This window comes from Cnephaeus nilssonii (genome assembly GCF_951640355.1).
Source record: "Cnephaeus nilssonii genome assembly, chromosome: 21".
NCBI lineage: Eukaryota > Metazoa > Chordata > Mammalia > Chiroptera > Vespertilionidae > Cnephaeus > Cnephaeus nilssonii.
In genome coordinates, this window is record NC_137092.1 from 29,906,119 (window position 1) to 29,922,248 (window position 16,130).

General features: G+C 33.7%; 1 protein-coding gene across 1 annotated transcript in view; it reads right to left on the reverse strand.

The window, feature by feature from the left end:
* DTL (denticleless E3 ubiquitin protein ligase homolog) overlaps positions 1 to 16,130 on the reverse strand; it is a 42,806-nt gene that overhangs the window by 13,235 nt on the left and 13,441 nt on the right. The window contains exons 8-13 of the mRNA XM_079761353.1: positions 15,788 to 15,861; positions 14,116 to 14,219; positions 13,723 to 13,827; positions 8,475 to 8,587; positions 2,683 to 2,772; positions 81 to 213 (exon numbers count right to left, since the gene is read on the reverse strand). Of these exons, the coding sequence (XP_079617479.1) occupies positions 81 to 213; positions 2,683 to 2,772; positions 8,475 to 8,587; positions 13,723 to 13,827; positions 14,116 to 14,219; positions 15,788 to 15,861 (619 nt within the window). The remainder of the gene's footprint in view (positions 1 to 80; positions 214 to 2,682; positions 2,773 to 8,474; positions 8,588 to 13,722; positions 13,828 to 14,115; positions 14,220 to 15,787; positions 15,862 to 16,130) is intronic.

The window sequence follows — 16,130 nt, forward strand, 5'->3', positions numbered from 1 at the left end:
CAATTCTAGCTTAACACTCTGTATTGCAGAACTAAACCAATCAAACCATAAAACGTAGAAAAAATGTACAAGATCCTTACCTGGGTCAGCTCTAGCCTCTTTTTTCTTCTGAGAGGCCCAACCCACTGTGGAGAGTTTATCACCTGATTTCTCCTCTAAGCCTCTATTCAAGCGCCAGATTTTCAGTGTATTGTCATCAGAGCAGGTAGCAATCTAAGAACCAGAAAGGGAGTTAAGAAGTTTTAATCAAAGATTCACAACAAAATAAAAAGTAGGTATGTCTAAAGGCTCATCATGACTGGAAAATTATTTTGTTTGATATAATAGGATATAGAAAATGGCATCTGAAAGATCATATATTTCTATTTCTTGCTTTGAGGAATCATTGCAGATTTCCAAAGAAGTCAATTCTCTAGTTTCATTTTAATATACATTCTGCTGGTCATGTCTTTTGTTACCTGTCATTTCTTATTAACCTAAAGCTCTACTATAAACCAGGTTTATTTTATTCTCAAGAAGTTGGGCAAGTCATTATCTTTATCACCTCTAAGTAACTATGAAATATTTAATTAAGATATTCTTTTTGCTTTCTCTTTCTCTTAAATGATCAATCAGTGTATGCCACCAACATTCAATTTCAACGACTTTCCTCTGAATTCTGCATGTTCTGGCTTATTGCCAAAGTAATGGGATAATTTCCAAGATCGACTTAGTACATGACTCTAGTAGGCTGTGACAAGCTGAATGAAACCAATCCTTTGATTTTTCTTCAGATAGGTAAAGGAGCAATCTGGGAAAACAAGTTCACTAGGCTGCAAGAAGTTAAAAATAACCTTTGCCCCTTTAAAAATATCTGACCATTCCTGATCTTGGTCCCAAGCCTTTTATGGCAGAGAAAGTCCAACTTGAAGAGCTTGTGGCAAATGGCCACTGGTACCAGAGCTGTTCCCCAGCATTTGTTTATATAATTTCTCTATTTCAGTCGCTAAAGAGATAGAAAAAAAAGAACACACGTTCTCTTAAGTCTTGGCCCCAAGAGACTGGCAGCTTTTTCCTTTCCTTAATGGGAGGCCAAAAGAAGACACACATATTTAACTGCTCAACAAAAAATGCCTGGAATCTCCAGTTACTCTACAGTCTGTTAACAAGAGTTATTATTTATAGGGCACCTACCGTGTGTTTTGACAATCTGCATTCTTTATCTTATTTAATTCTCACAATATAAAAATACTTGTACTTAAATAATGTCATCTACATAATGGGAATAAAATTATTTGCCAAAGATTACCATAATTGAGTGGCAGATCTAGATACAAATTTTTCCCATTTCAAAGGCAAGATCTTTTTATTTATAAAACCATATTTTACCTTCCTAACTCTATGCTAGGGACAAAATTATTTCAAAGAACTTTTTAAAAAGGAGGTCATTAGATTAGTATTGGTAAACTACCCTGCCACTTTTTTTAATCTTTTCTGTGCGTAGAGATAAGGACAACATATGATGGTTGCAAACAGATGACATAACTGAATAATTTAAAAACTATCTTAGTAAGTTCTATGATGACACAGAACTTCATGTTAAAAGGAGATATTTTACTGTAAAAATAGAATCTCAAAGGACAAATGTCACTAGTGTAATGTCAATGTAATTATTGGTAATTAAAGTAATGATTTCAAAAAAAGGTCTATCATGAAGCTGACCACAGAAATGGTCATACAGGGCTACTAGGAGGGATGCCAGGAGTAGACCAGACCATGAAAAGTTCCCAGAAGATAAAAAACAGATGGTAAAATAGGCAAATGTCAAAACCTTAAAATGTCAAAATGAGAAAGAAGAGATCTCTACATAATTAAGATTTCATATAAACCTAGAATAACCCAAAGACTAGAGGCAGTAGAGGGTAGAAGAGTGAGTGGAACTGGGGCTAGTATTATATAAAATTCCTACATATACTCCTAGGGATTTGTTTGTTTCTGGCCTTTCGGGGTTTTAAAATTTGTTTTCACTATTAAAAAAATTTAAGTGAGAGTATTTTCTTTTTTTCAGTATCTAAACATTTTGAAACTACTTCTTGTGTAGTTTAATCTCAGATAGCCTAACACTGTAAAACTTCACACTAAGCATTTTTTAGGCATGTGAAAATCCAAGCTGGACTGTGAAGAACAGTGAAGATGTTACCTTCAATACACCACATTTATATGTAGAAAAGTTAAAAACAAACAAGTTCTCACCTTAGATTTTCTTTTTACCTTGTAAGATTTAATTTTAATTATGTTAAAAACTTAATTCTATGTTTAGGAAAGGAATGACTCTGATGCTGATATAAACACCGGTTGGCCTCTAGATCTTTTATTATTTTTTTTTAAAATATATTTTATTGATTTTTTACAGAGAGGAAGAGAGAGCGATAGAGAGTTAGAAACATCGATCAGCCGCCTCTTGCACACTCCCTACTGGGGATGTGCCCGCAACAAAGGTACATGCCCTTGACCGGAATCGAACCTGGGACCCTTGAGTCCGCAGGCCGACGCTCTATCCACTGAGCCAAACCGGTTTCGGAGAGGCCTCTAGATCTTTTAAATATTTAAGCATGAAAATCTATGTAACTCAAACTAACCTTGAGAAAACATACAAATCTATGATCTATTTTTTAATCCAACTATGGAGATTTGTTTACAAACCTTTGTGAAATCCGATGGACACCAGCACACAGATGTGACCTCTTGAGAATGACCCAGGAGCACAGTTGGAGGATGCCAGGGTGTGGACACCTAGCGGACCATCAAAAATAAATAAGTCAGCAGAACAGTGTTAGGACTCCCACATAAAGGCTTTGAATCTTTTCATATTTGTGCCATAGAGATCTTTAGGGTTGTTACCAAAGGCCCCTAGGCATGCTTTAGTTATAGCTTAGAAAAAGAGTCCCAATGGGCAATAGAAGTATTTTTATCATTGATCTGATAAAACAGCCAAATAAGTAAATAATGAGTTTAGATACCAATACAGGTCTTATTTCCAATCTAGACTATCTATATTTTATATCTATATCTATAGATATTTTGACTAAAACTCAAAATGGTATGTCCCTTACCTCTAAGCTGGTAAACTTTATGGAAGAATGAAGTTCATCTGCTAGGTAGTGCACTTCAAGTAGAAGCCTGCTTTTACATACTCTAGACATTTTTAGATTTTCTCTAGCCAGCTACCTCCAGGAATACTACATGAACTATATATATCCTTAAGGTACCTGAGACAAGCTATTAACATTCTTAGGACAAGAGGATAGTCTTTCTTCCAAAAGAAGACTGACTTTTACCAACATCTAAAGTTATGCCCCTTCATTTTGAAGAATATAAACTCTATTTTACATGGCACTTTGATAACATTTTTGGAAGAAAAACTCCTCCAAAATTTTATTTCAGTTAATTTGCTTAAAGAAACCTTGAATTTTCAAGTAAGTATTGCCACAATTTAATGTATAAAAAAAGGTCACACTGTGAAGTATTACACATGTGATTAAGAATCCTATTTCCCCCCTCATTGGATGCAATAGTAATATGTACTAGTATTTGACAGCTGTCTGATTTAAGAGCTATTAATCTCTTTCAGAGGCCATGGGAATTGATCAGCACAATATGAAGAACAAACTTACATAATTATTATTAGCACGTGTGTTTGAAAAAGATAAATTATTCTCGTCATTTTTCCTGAGGCTCTGAATCATTGCTCATTTCTATAGAAAAAGTGGAAGCGACTCTAAAAAAGAGTATTTGTGAATATGACTAAGTAAACTTAATAGATTCTTCAGATTGTAGTGAAAAGACTTGACACACCGAATCATAAGGTTACCCAACTTATTACTACTCCTCTCTTGGGTTAAATGGCACATATATAATGATTCAAAGAGCAAAAGAAGACAAAGAACAGAGTCTACTTTGCCTTGCTGTGTCAATGAAAGTTTAACAGAAAGGAAGCTTTTTCTGAGTACTATCTGAAAGGATTTCACTTACTGCCTACTCCTACAATGTCACAGACAACAATAACTTATTCTCCTACGAGTTAGCATATTTTAAAAAAGACTTTCAAGATAGTCTTTAACTATCTGAATAGCCACAGAAATTCTCCTTCCTCCTCTACTAATGGGTCCCAGCCCATTAAGTTTCTAATCACCCAAGACCCAAGCAGGTCTGATAGCAGCAAATTTAAAGGAAAAGGAAATCCTCATGCCCTCTTGACCCTCCCTGGTAGAAACACATTATTCTCCATTGGTTTACTCTGCTTGTTGCCTCTAGCTTTTCATTTCATGAAACAACCCCTTCCTCAGTCCCAGGTATTATAATACCTAGAAGAACCTAAATGTGTACTCAAACATCAAAATAAATTTTAAAAAAAATCAAACATCTACTAGTAGAATGTATGTACATTACTGCATTTATCTATAGGATCTAAGAGAAAAAACAAAGGACAGATCCCCTAGAAAAACTTTTTACAATTTGATAATAAGGTAGGAATAATAATGACAATAAAAGCCAGCATTTGTTGAATAATTACCATAGGCACTTTACACAGCATTAAAAATGAAAACATCAAAAAGCCAAACATAGAATTAATTACCATATGACCCAGCAATTCTCTTAGGTATATTCTCCCAGGAGAATTGAAAACATGTTCAAACAAAAAATTTGTACATGAATATTCATAGTTTTATTCATAAAGCCAGAGTAGAATAAGTCCAATGTCTACCAATAGATGAATGGATAAACAAAATATTTACTAGCTATACAATGTAATATTCAGCTATAAAAAGGAATGATGTACTGATACATGCAATAACAATGATAAATCTTAAAAACATGCTAAGTGAACCCCAGTTGGTTTGGCTCAGTGGATAGAGCATTGGCCTGGGTTCGATTTGGGGTTGCGGGCTCAATCCCCAGTGGGGGTGTGTGCAGGAGGCAGCCAATCAATGATTCTCTTTCATCATTGACGTTTCTATTCTCTCTCCCTCTCCCTTCTTCTCTGAAATCAATAAAACTATATTTTAAAGAACATGTTAAGTGAAAGAACTCAGATATAAAATATCATATATTGTATGATTCCATTTATATTAAATGTCCAGAATAGGCAAATCCATACACAGAACATAGGTTAGTGGTTGCCAGAGGCAGGTGAGTAGTAAAGGGTACAGAGTTTCTTTCTGAAGCAATAAAAATGTTTGGAAATGAGATGGTGGTGATAGTTGCACAGTATTGTGATTATACTAAAAAAATGACTGAAATGTACACAAAAAAATGACTGACATGGGGAATTTTATATGAAGTCTATCTAAATAAGAAAAGTGGAGGGAAGGGCATGTTGTGAAGTGAAATAAGAACTAATGTCCAATATGTATTTATGAATGCAGGTTAGGATTATCCTAGTATGGTATGCTTCAAGGAAGATTAGTTTCCTTGAATGAAACTCAGTGGCTTTTAAATCCTTCATTTTTATTCAAATAAATCTTTATTTATTGTCACTTCATTATTATAAAAACATTACCATAATTACATGATTTTTTTTTAAAGCCTTCCTCTACTTTTAAAAAGAGGAGACCAGTAAGTCCAAAAGACATTTACATCTATGCATTCTGGGATGGTCAAAACATAGAAAATTGTCCTCTTACATATTCTACTTGTTATAAAGACTTTAATTCAAGACATAAGAATCCCAAAGTTAAACTCCCAGAACTATGAAGGTACTTCTAGTAGTAACTGGCTCTAACCTACAGACCTCATAAAACATTTATATACTTAAACATGCAAAAAAGATCAGCACCCTTCCTCAAAAAATCTCCTTACTCTGCCCAGTGAGAAACCAAATATAATCTTTATTTCTGCCATGAGATCATTTACACTTCCTAAAGTGTCAGGCTCAATGTTTCACCAGTCAGCGGTACAATGACTGTGCCAAATCAGTTTATTTATAACCACTTCAATACTATTCAGTCGCTCTATCAGAAATGAACCAGAGAAGGAGGGAGTAAGGGTGACGGTGGGACAAGGGGTAGGAAATTACAAAGAAAAAATACAATATTAAATCTTTTTATTTTTAAGTCTTAGATGTTAGTATCAAAGAGTTTATATTACATCTCCCGTTTGCTGAGCAGTGGTGAGAATGAAAAGGCCATTCTCTTACGTCTCAAGATCTAAAACTTCCTTGTTTCACTGTCTTCTTATGACCATAGAATTTTTAGTGTAGAAAAAATACCAACACTTGAAAGAATTAGGACTTTTGGAAATGTAGCAGTTATAGACAACCTAACAGGCTGGATACTTGGCTTGTGTGAAATTTTCTCTTAAAATCTCAACCACCTTGTTTTATCATGGAAAAGAAAAACTGAGCCACCCCACTAGGCTAATTCAATTTTAGGTGCAGTAAGCTTGCCAGGATCTCAAATATCAGAGCTTGCACACTGAGTTATGTGTGGACAGGCAGGAGAACATCATGTCTGACCCACGTCATTCAGTACTAACATGTGACCCAGCCTAGGAATTCAGAAAGAGTCACCCATATATATGATAGCCATTAATTAGATATCTGAAAATGGGTTACTAACAACAGCCAAATAATTTTATTACATGTCTTTAAAGAGGGGGAGCATCCCTCAACCCTCATTCTCTGAAACAACCACCACCACCACCACCAAAAAGGCCTTTGTACCAGTGAAGAGGGCTAGGGAGTAACTTTGTAAGAATTGCCAATAAAACGGTATTTGTATCCTAATTATGTTTGTAATTAAGAAACTTACTTTAAATTATTTTTTAAAATGATCAGGGCATAAGTATTTTTTGGATAATCCTTTATTATGCTTTTTGGTGTGTCTGAAATTTTTTTTTTAAGAAATAAGAAACTTAAAAAGATAAGATTTTGGTAGGAATAAAATCTTACTGCTAAGTTGGGAGCCAAAGTTAGAGAGAAAAAATGTAGGTAAGAAAGTGAGGGAAGGAGAAAGGAAAAACCAAAAGAGAGTAAAATAAGACACATTAAGATCCAATTTGAAACTCAAAATTTAAAATATAAGACAGAAATATTAGTGCTAGTGACACATATTGTTAAAGTTTAAAGCTCAAGTCCGAAAAGTTTTATAGATAAAAAGCTAGGTGAAAAGTTTTATCACAAGATGGGGGTCTCATATATATGTTTCATAAACAAATTTTCACTTAAAAATACAACAAATAAAAGAAATATATTTTAGAAAAAGAGAGAAGCCAAACACAAAAGCATCTTGGACAGAACAATATCTCCACCATGTGACCATCTAGGATATTAAGCTTTTGATAAGGTGTTTGCATTTTTGCAACTCTAGATATATAGAGAAATCATTTTTAGTACTCCCCCCAGGATCATATGAAATTAAGCTGAAGAATTATGCTTCATACCAGAAAGGTTCTATCGCTGTCTTAAAAGAATAAAGATAATGACTTGCTAGAGGTTGGCAGGACTAAAAATGATATAATTTCTCTTGAGAAAAGATTTGATAATATTAAACTTATGGACCTAGGAAGTTTTAGACATTACGACTCTAAAACCCAAAATGTGTGAACTCTGATCATTCAATTCACCAATGTCAATTGGACATTTATGAAATTACAGGGCAACCTAGAAGATAATTAATTTCTAGCCCCAGGAAAATAATGCCTCAATGCTCGTCTCTCTTAAACTCCCAGACATTTCTATAATTAATTATTACCACAAGAGCCACTTTTCAGTGGTCAGCAAGTGCTATTTGAGTGTAACATTTCAATTTTTTTCCATTGGACTTCAAATGAATAGCTTTAAATTTCCTAGCTTACAGTAGTCATTTTAGAACCACATATTTTAAAAGTCATTTTAGAACCACATATATATATGTATGTTTGTGGAGCAGAAATGAGAAATATGTAAAATCAAAAAAATTTAAATAATGCAATTAAGCCACATTTATTTTAGTAGTCTGAAGATTAAACCACTTTTAAGACAAGAGAATAAGGAACACAATTACTATACAAATATTTTTGAGTGTTTTGTGCAAGGTTCTATGGCTGATTTGAGTATAGACTGAATCCTAGAGATTAAAATACTCCATGTATTTTGAATTGGAGTTTGAAAACAAAGGGCAGAAAAGCAGCCAAGTATGTTTTTCCAGGAAGCAGGACAAAGTAATTCAAGTTCTTTCCAGTTTTCTGAATTCTCAATTTCTGGATAATCTGAAACTATTGGAGGATGCAGATTGTCAATTTCTGAGAAGCTCTGGCCATGAAAGTGTGATGTATTTTGTGACAACAGAGTGAAGTTTTGACTACATTAAGAGGCAGGAAGCAACTTTTACTAAACATCTGAAGTAGAAAAGGTTAATCATTTATGTGTTTATAATAAACTTACCTCTTTTGGAAAAAAAGAAGTATTTGCAAGAATACTTTATTTTCACATTTGTGGGGGAAATTTAGCAACTTACCTTCCAGATATAGGCAGCTTCATCACTCGAGCCACTGATTAAAAACTGGTCATCTGGACTAAGACTGGATTTAATATAAAAAGTAGAGTTCTGATGTCCATTGAAGACAGCCACTGCCAGATGGGAAAAAAAATCAGTGTATTGACTACTGAAGCAGATGGTCAAGCTACATTCATCAAAACTGAACAATGTCAGAAAATAAAGGAAATTCCAGATTATATTAGATCCAATCTCATGATGTGAACCCAAATATTCGGTATGGAGCTGACTACAGGGAAGTAGTGAAAAACATTCTTAAAGGACAAAAATGGAGCCAATGTCCAATCTTTCAGTCAAGTGCCTTTATAGACCCTCTCTCCCTACTTCAGGGCATGGCTTTCCCCATTACATAACGCACTGATCTTTCCTTCTCTTAGACTTTTGATCTCTTGAGGATAAATTTCCTATCTTATTCTTTCCTCACTATCCTTACAATGCTTTGAATAGAGTAGATCTTCAAACATCTGTTGCACGAATAGGTAAAAATCAGTAAAAAGAGTTAAGATTTATGGATAGCTTATCTGGGATGAGGGAATCTTTTTAAACTAGCACTTGAAATAGGCTGAACAGTAAAAGTTGTTATTGTGGTAAACTATATGTTCATATGTAAGATATGTAAGATACTCCAACTAGGTTAAGTTAGGCTTTTAATTTTAGCCTTCTCACTGTACATGGTAAAAGGGCAAGTAATCCAGTCTAGCATAATGTGCTTGATAGGTTTTTCAATCCTAAGGAGACCAAAATTTGAAGTCTCCAGCATCAGAACATTAGAAAATTAAAAAAAAGTTTTGGAGAATTTAAGAAAACACTTAGGCAGGAAACAAATTTCCACTCCAATCTTCTAACAGAAGGAAATAAATAATTAAGAAACTTATACAGTTGTCATTCAAGAGGATAGTATATCGTTTATTGATTACACATGATAATGGATGATACATAAGCTTCATATCCATCTATAATTTTATCTGGTACCATAATTCAATTCAGATATATTGCAGAGGATGTGCCAAGAATAATTAATAACCAAATAAACTCCATGACTCTGCTTGGGTGACCCTTTTAATGGTGAACTCCAGGTCACAACACAGTAAAACAGCTTCCATTAGTGCTCACAGAAATCCCTTCCTTTTGCTAGAATAAAACTAGAAAAATACTTTTCTATTTATTCCTTTTCAAGAAAAAGCCTACATATCAAATACTCTCTACATTAAGCACTTTCACTGTGAAGTTAAGCAGGATATGAATCATTTCAGCTACACATATTATAGATCTACTATGTTTGGGTCTGTTAGTAAACTGTGTTTTTGTGCTTTAGTAAAAGACTACACTATGAACAAATATGTTTCTAGAAATTATGGAATGGGTTCATAGTTTGCTAATAAAAAACACTGGTATAATAGTCTACAATTGCTTACTTTTTAGTTTTCACTAGAAATTAAGGTTTCTAAGGGTTAAAAATTCTAATTAACATATGTAGTTAAAGCTAATAATAAGGGAAACATCCTAGTATGCAAGGAAAATAAGATTTGTATTTTCAGTTGAAAAAGAAAAATGGTATAAGAAATGAAAATGTATTTTGTTAAGGGAAAGAAAGTAATTTTATCTTAAAGCCGGGTTTAAAAAAAGAGGGAAAAAGCATAGGACAAAATTTCAATGTAAAAAAGTAAATTATAGAAGGTTTGTGAAAAAGGAATCTTAAGAAAAGAGTTTTGCCCTGGTCAGTTTGGTTCACTGGACAGAGTGTTGGCCTGTGGACTGAAAGGTCCCGGGTTTCGGGTTCGATCCCAACTAGGGGGCATACAGGAGGAAGCCGATCAATGATTCTCTCTCATCATTGATATTTCTGTATCTCCCTCTCTGAAATCAAAAAAAGAAAAAAATTGTATGCATGGTCAAGCTGGCTAACATAGAGATAAAATTTAATTAAGTAAATGTGTTTTAATATCAAAAGTAAGCGGATGAAAAATTAGAATTCGATTTTCTCTGCTAAAAGAACGAAGTGTTATTGGACTTTTGGTCTGCCCTTGATAAAGAGATTATAATGGCTTTTTTTTTTTTTTTTTACCTTTGAGTAATCTACCTAAAAAGTAGGAATTTTATGTTTTATCTAAATAATTTCCTATGATGTTTTATCAGGTTTTTGATTATAAGTTTCTGATTACAAGTATTTAACTTTCTGAATTTATCTGCAAAATCTTTGTCATCATGATTAAATGAATAGCTAAGTATTGTTTCACAGTGACCTATGTTCCTTTTTGATTATTTTAAACTTTTAAGTTTTGACAAATTTCCCATAATCAAATTCTAAATGAAGTCTTTTTTATTTCAACTAACCAATTTTTCAGAGGGTCCCTAAAACATTTCAAAAGATTTGTTCTCTTTTTGTAAAAAGGGAGATATTAAACTAATTAGGCTTATTTGGCATGTTAAATTATATGGGAAACATTGCCAAATAAGTCATGCTAAGTAAGCCTTCTTAACTTATATTGCCTAAGTCAGTGATGGCGAACCTATGACACGCGTGTCAGCACTGACACGAGTAGCCATTTCTGGTGACACGTGGCCGCATGCAGAGGATGAAACATTTGCTGCTCCTGAGGATGAAACATTTGTGACTAGAGTCTTGGAGTTAGTTTTTTCCTCAAAGTGACACATTACCCGAGTTATGCTCAGTTTTTTGGCGAAGTTTGATACACCAAGCTCAAAAGGTTGCCCATCACTGGCCTAAGTGAATGTTATTAATATAATAAATGTTCTAAAAATTACATGTGATTTCTAAAACAATGTCCTGGTGATATCAGTCATAATTCTACTTGGGAAAAGTGCAGCTCTAGTTGCACTTTAAAATGTGTGCTACAGAAATAAGCAAATTTCCCTGTCAACTTCATGATAATCAGATCTTTAACTATGATATTTTAAGTCTTTTGTCACTTACAAACAGTCATTGTTTCACTCTGATGCTTTTCAAAATGTGTTTTATCTTCAAAGAGATTCATGGAAAGTACTTTGGAATACAGGGTTCTAATAACTTTCAGAACATGCTATTGAATTGGGTAAGAATAAGTAGATTTCTAATGGAGAAATTGATGGCTTCATAAAACTGCTAACAAAAAATCAAGATCAACAAGAACTACATAAGACTAAATGAACTAATGAAGATGATAATTTTCATGATTTTTTTATTTGAAATATTATTGGTTCTTTAATCTTTGTTTTTCAGATATAAGGACATGTTTTTATCCTCCTGACCTACCTATGACCCACAGCAATTTGGTAAACTATACCTTTCTAAGCAAAATCGAAACATCTTTTTCTTCCTATCTGATTCCTACAAAATTTGGAAAATCTTAGTGAGTATTCTTATTTTCATGCAATATAGTTATTTACATACATTCTCTAAGAATCTGTTCTCTTTGTAACAGAACACAATTGGAAACATTGGCTATATTACCAAGGATTTGACTAAAATGTCATATTGGAGAGATTCAGATACGACCAGACAGTTTTAAGGAACTAAGATTGACTTTATGGAAGCCAATAAAGTCCCCTTGGGAAAAAAAAATCAGCCTAATAACCTCCTAAAAAGAAATAAATTCCCCCAAAATAAACAGGCTCCTTTATTCAGATTACAACTCCAAAACTGTAACCATTCATCTTTCTCAACTCTAAACTATGAATAGAACACTACAGACCAAATTTCCCACTAAACCTATAAGTATTTATTGCCCTCTGCTGGTGTAAGAAAGACTAGCATAAAATACACTATTAATGTTTCAAACCATGCAAAAAATCCTTCTAAAACCTATATTGGGGTCAATTTAATTTTTCTTTGATGATTTGGGCTCTTAAAATGCCTCACTAAAGTACTTCAGAGTCATCCTTATGAATATCACTTAGTATAATAAAATATTGTGAATTAAAAGTATGGGAGAGTAGCCCGGCCAGTGTTGCTAAGTGATTGAGCTTCTACCCATGAACCAATAGGTCAACTGGTTCGATTCCCAACTGGGGCACATGCCCAGATTGTGGGCTCAATCCCCAGTAGGGGGCATGCAGGAGATAGTTGATCGTGGATGTTTCTTTCCCAATGATGTTTCTATCTCTCTATCCTTCCTCTCTCTATAAAATCAATAAAAATATATTTAAAATAATAATAATTTTAAAAAAGTATGGGAGAACATTGAGCCCAGGACACTTTCTGAAATTTTGAAAAAAGCAAGCAATTACCATATGTGCCATGCATACACACATCTATTTGTTACTCAATTTTAAAGAAACATAATATCTATATCTATATCATTCTATTTATGACAGCCAATTAAATTATTTTAGGAACACAATAAAAAAGGTTGCTAAATTGTTAGTAAAGTAGCCTTGGACATATCTGTTTGATTGCAGAAGGATAATCTGAACTCAAGGTTCCTTTTCACACCACAGTATAACAAAATGATAACTAAATTAGAAGTTATGTAAGTTCGGATTCCATTCAGAAAAATAGCAAAATTAGTTACAAAAACTCTTTCCTTTCCCAAATATTCTTGTTCTTGTTTAGACCTATTTCAGAGTATTGGCAATACCAACTGTAATTCTGCTACAGATACGAAATCCTAATAATGGCTTTGGGGGCATCTTTGGAAACTTCTGTTAAGAGCCCTGCTAATTTTATATTATTTTGAGATTTATTTATCAGCACATCTTACTTTAGTGGGATTGGTTATATAATTCAAAGTCTATAAGAAAAAGCAGGTTACTAATATGTAGCTTGCTTAAGCAATTAATAATGTTCTAGAAATTATGTAACCCAAATAACCCTCTTAGTGTATGCTTAAGAAACTGGTTTCTTTTTAAAAATGTTACTTATCAGCTTTAAATATCAGATTTTAATTTTCTTGAAGTATAAAAAGGATGAGGATAAGGAAAACATAAAAGAGGCAGTTGTCCAATATTGAGAAGGCTGGTAAGAATTATTGTGGGGGATTAAAAAATTCAGTCCCCTAATTTAATGAACAACCCCCAAACAGAACAAAAACTGAGCAGAACATCCTTCTCTGTCCCACAAGATAATTCATCAGTAGAACTAATCAAAGATCCTAAAATCCTCATAAGTCTTAATAATAAATTTGGCTTGGAAAAGAACCAACATCAAATTATCATTAACAAAAAAGACTTATTAGTTTCTGGGTAAGAATTTGAATGACTATGATCTTACCAGGAGAAGTCTTTAATCCAGTCATATTAAACATGTAGATGTTGTCATCTGTGCAGTTAGCAAATAAAGTAGAGCCAGTGGAATCCAAAATCAGACTTGAGTATCCTGGAAAAAGGAGTATCCTAGTTAGCATGACCTGGTGACAATGAGTAGAAATGAGGTAAAAATGCTGAGGCCAAATGATCATTTTTACACAAAGAATCACTAAAATTCTTTTTCTCCAAAATATATGCAAACCAAAAATATTCTTGTTTTTATTTTTTGAACTCCCAAAGGATAGAACCACATATATTAGAGTTTTTCAAGTCTTTGTTGCCAAAAATGAGCTTGATATTTATTTTAAAGTTTTACAAAAACTTACATTCCCCGAAAAGTCCTTCCAAAAAGGCTTACCTAATTTTCGAGTGCTGCTACCTGGGTACAGGAAATACTTGGATGCTATAGGTTCTTGTCGATAAGCAGTATAATTCTTACGTAAATCCCATATTTTAATTACCCTAAAAATCAATGTAAAGAGATAGTTATTTGGTAGTCCTTCTCCAACCCCAATCAGTTTCAACTATGAACAAGAAATTACTTTTAATCTAACACCTCTGGCACATGAACTAGGTATAGTTAGGTTATTTCATTGGGAAACAGACTGAAATGTCTCATACTGTTTTTTCTAGTATCAGGCTTACAATTCTGGCATAACGGAAACAGATGTGATCTGACCCAGTGATGGGTTACCTTGAGTTTACATCAAGGGAGCGGAAAAGGAAGATGAAGGTTAGCTGCTGATAGTCATTGTTTCATTGTTTGCAGAAAAAAACCCATTTCCTAAGCTTTTAACACTCTGCATGTAACCTTTGACAGTAAGTAACAAACTTTGTCCATAAGGTTATATACCTATATGTAACTCCTTAAGTAATCTAAACAAATTTTCCTGTGAAATAAAGTATTTTTTCATTTCATCAATTGTGATTATTGTCTTAATCTTCTACATCTAGTTTGTAAGCTACTTGAAAACACAAGCTTGTAGCAGGGCAGTATCCTTGGAAACAAACAGAGCAAGCTCTCACATCCATTCACGAGCACAACTGATAACCTTTAGATAATGCTTCATTTGTGCCTCAGACTTTGGTCCACAAAAGAAAGTTTTAGGGTCCAGAGGACAACAAACACAATAGAAACTCTAAAAGTCATGATCTTTTTAAATTATGTTTTTTAAAAAATATATTTTCATTGATTTCAGAGAGGAAAGGAGTGGAAGAAATAGAAACATAAATGATGAAAGAGAATCATTGATCGGCTGCCTCCTGCATGCCTCCTACTGGGGATCAAGCCTGAAACCCCAGCATGTGCCCTGACCAGGAATCGAACCATAACCTCCTGGTTCATAGGTTGACACTCAACCACTGAGCCACATTGGCCGGGCTAAGTTGTTTTTTTGAAGGGAAGATGTCTTGGGAGATATAATGAGCAAATAAGGGGACAAAGACAGAGGCTTATGAAAGAAAGATTCCCTATACTCAAATAAGTTATATTTGAACAAAGCAACCAATCAAGAAGTACCACAAAATTATCTGAAGCTAAAAATTCAGACCAATCATGGATGGCAGGTATGTGAATTGAAAATCATCAGGCCTTATTATATTAATCTAGTTAGAGCACTCCCAGAAATGCCCAAAATCAGATTTCTTCTTTTAGGTTATTACTAAACCTGAGAAGATAAAATCTAAGATAGTAGCAATTTTACTTCTCAAATTAGAATTACTGACTAAATTATACTGCATAGATAAACAAGCTACCTATCCAGCTTCTCTATAATAGGAACAGCCAATAATGCTCATATGTGCTAGACAATGTGATAAGTGTAAACACATGTATTATCTCACTTAATTATTTAAGCAAGAGTCCTAACTAGATATTTTCCAGTGTGATCTGCAGGTCCTCTTCTCAGCTGGGCATTCACTACGTTGAAAGTTAAAAGCACACATATTCAATTATAATGGGACTAGGTAACTTTCCCATCACAGTTCATGAAAGAGACCTTATCAAAAGCACCCAGAAATAAAGCTCTTACCCATCCACAGCTCCTGCTGAGACTAATGTATTCTCATCTTGAAAGAGGACCACAGTAACACTCTGCTGGGAATCCTAATAACACAAAGAAGAAAAAGAAAAGGAGTAAATCCTATTTTGGATCGCACAATCTTCACCATCAAGAGACCTGGTGCTAAAATGGCTTTTTTTTCTCCCAAACTCTGAGTTATACTAAATCTTCCCTTTCTAATAATCCTAATCAGTGCTGACCAAGAAGTAATTTTAGGTAGGAAATTACGTTGACTAACACTTAAGAAACATATTGGTTATTAAAAGATTTAACTTGTTTAAGCCTACTGGCTCTATTTAGAATCAGACCTACT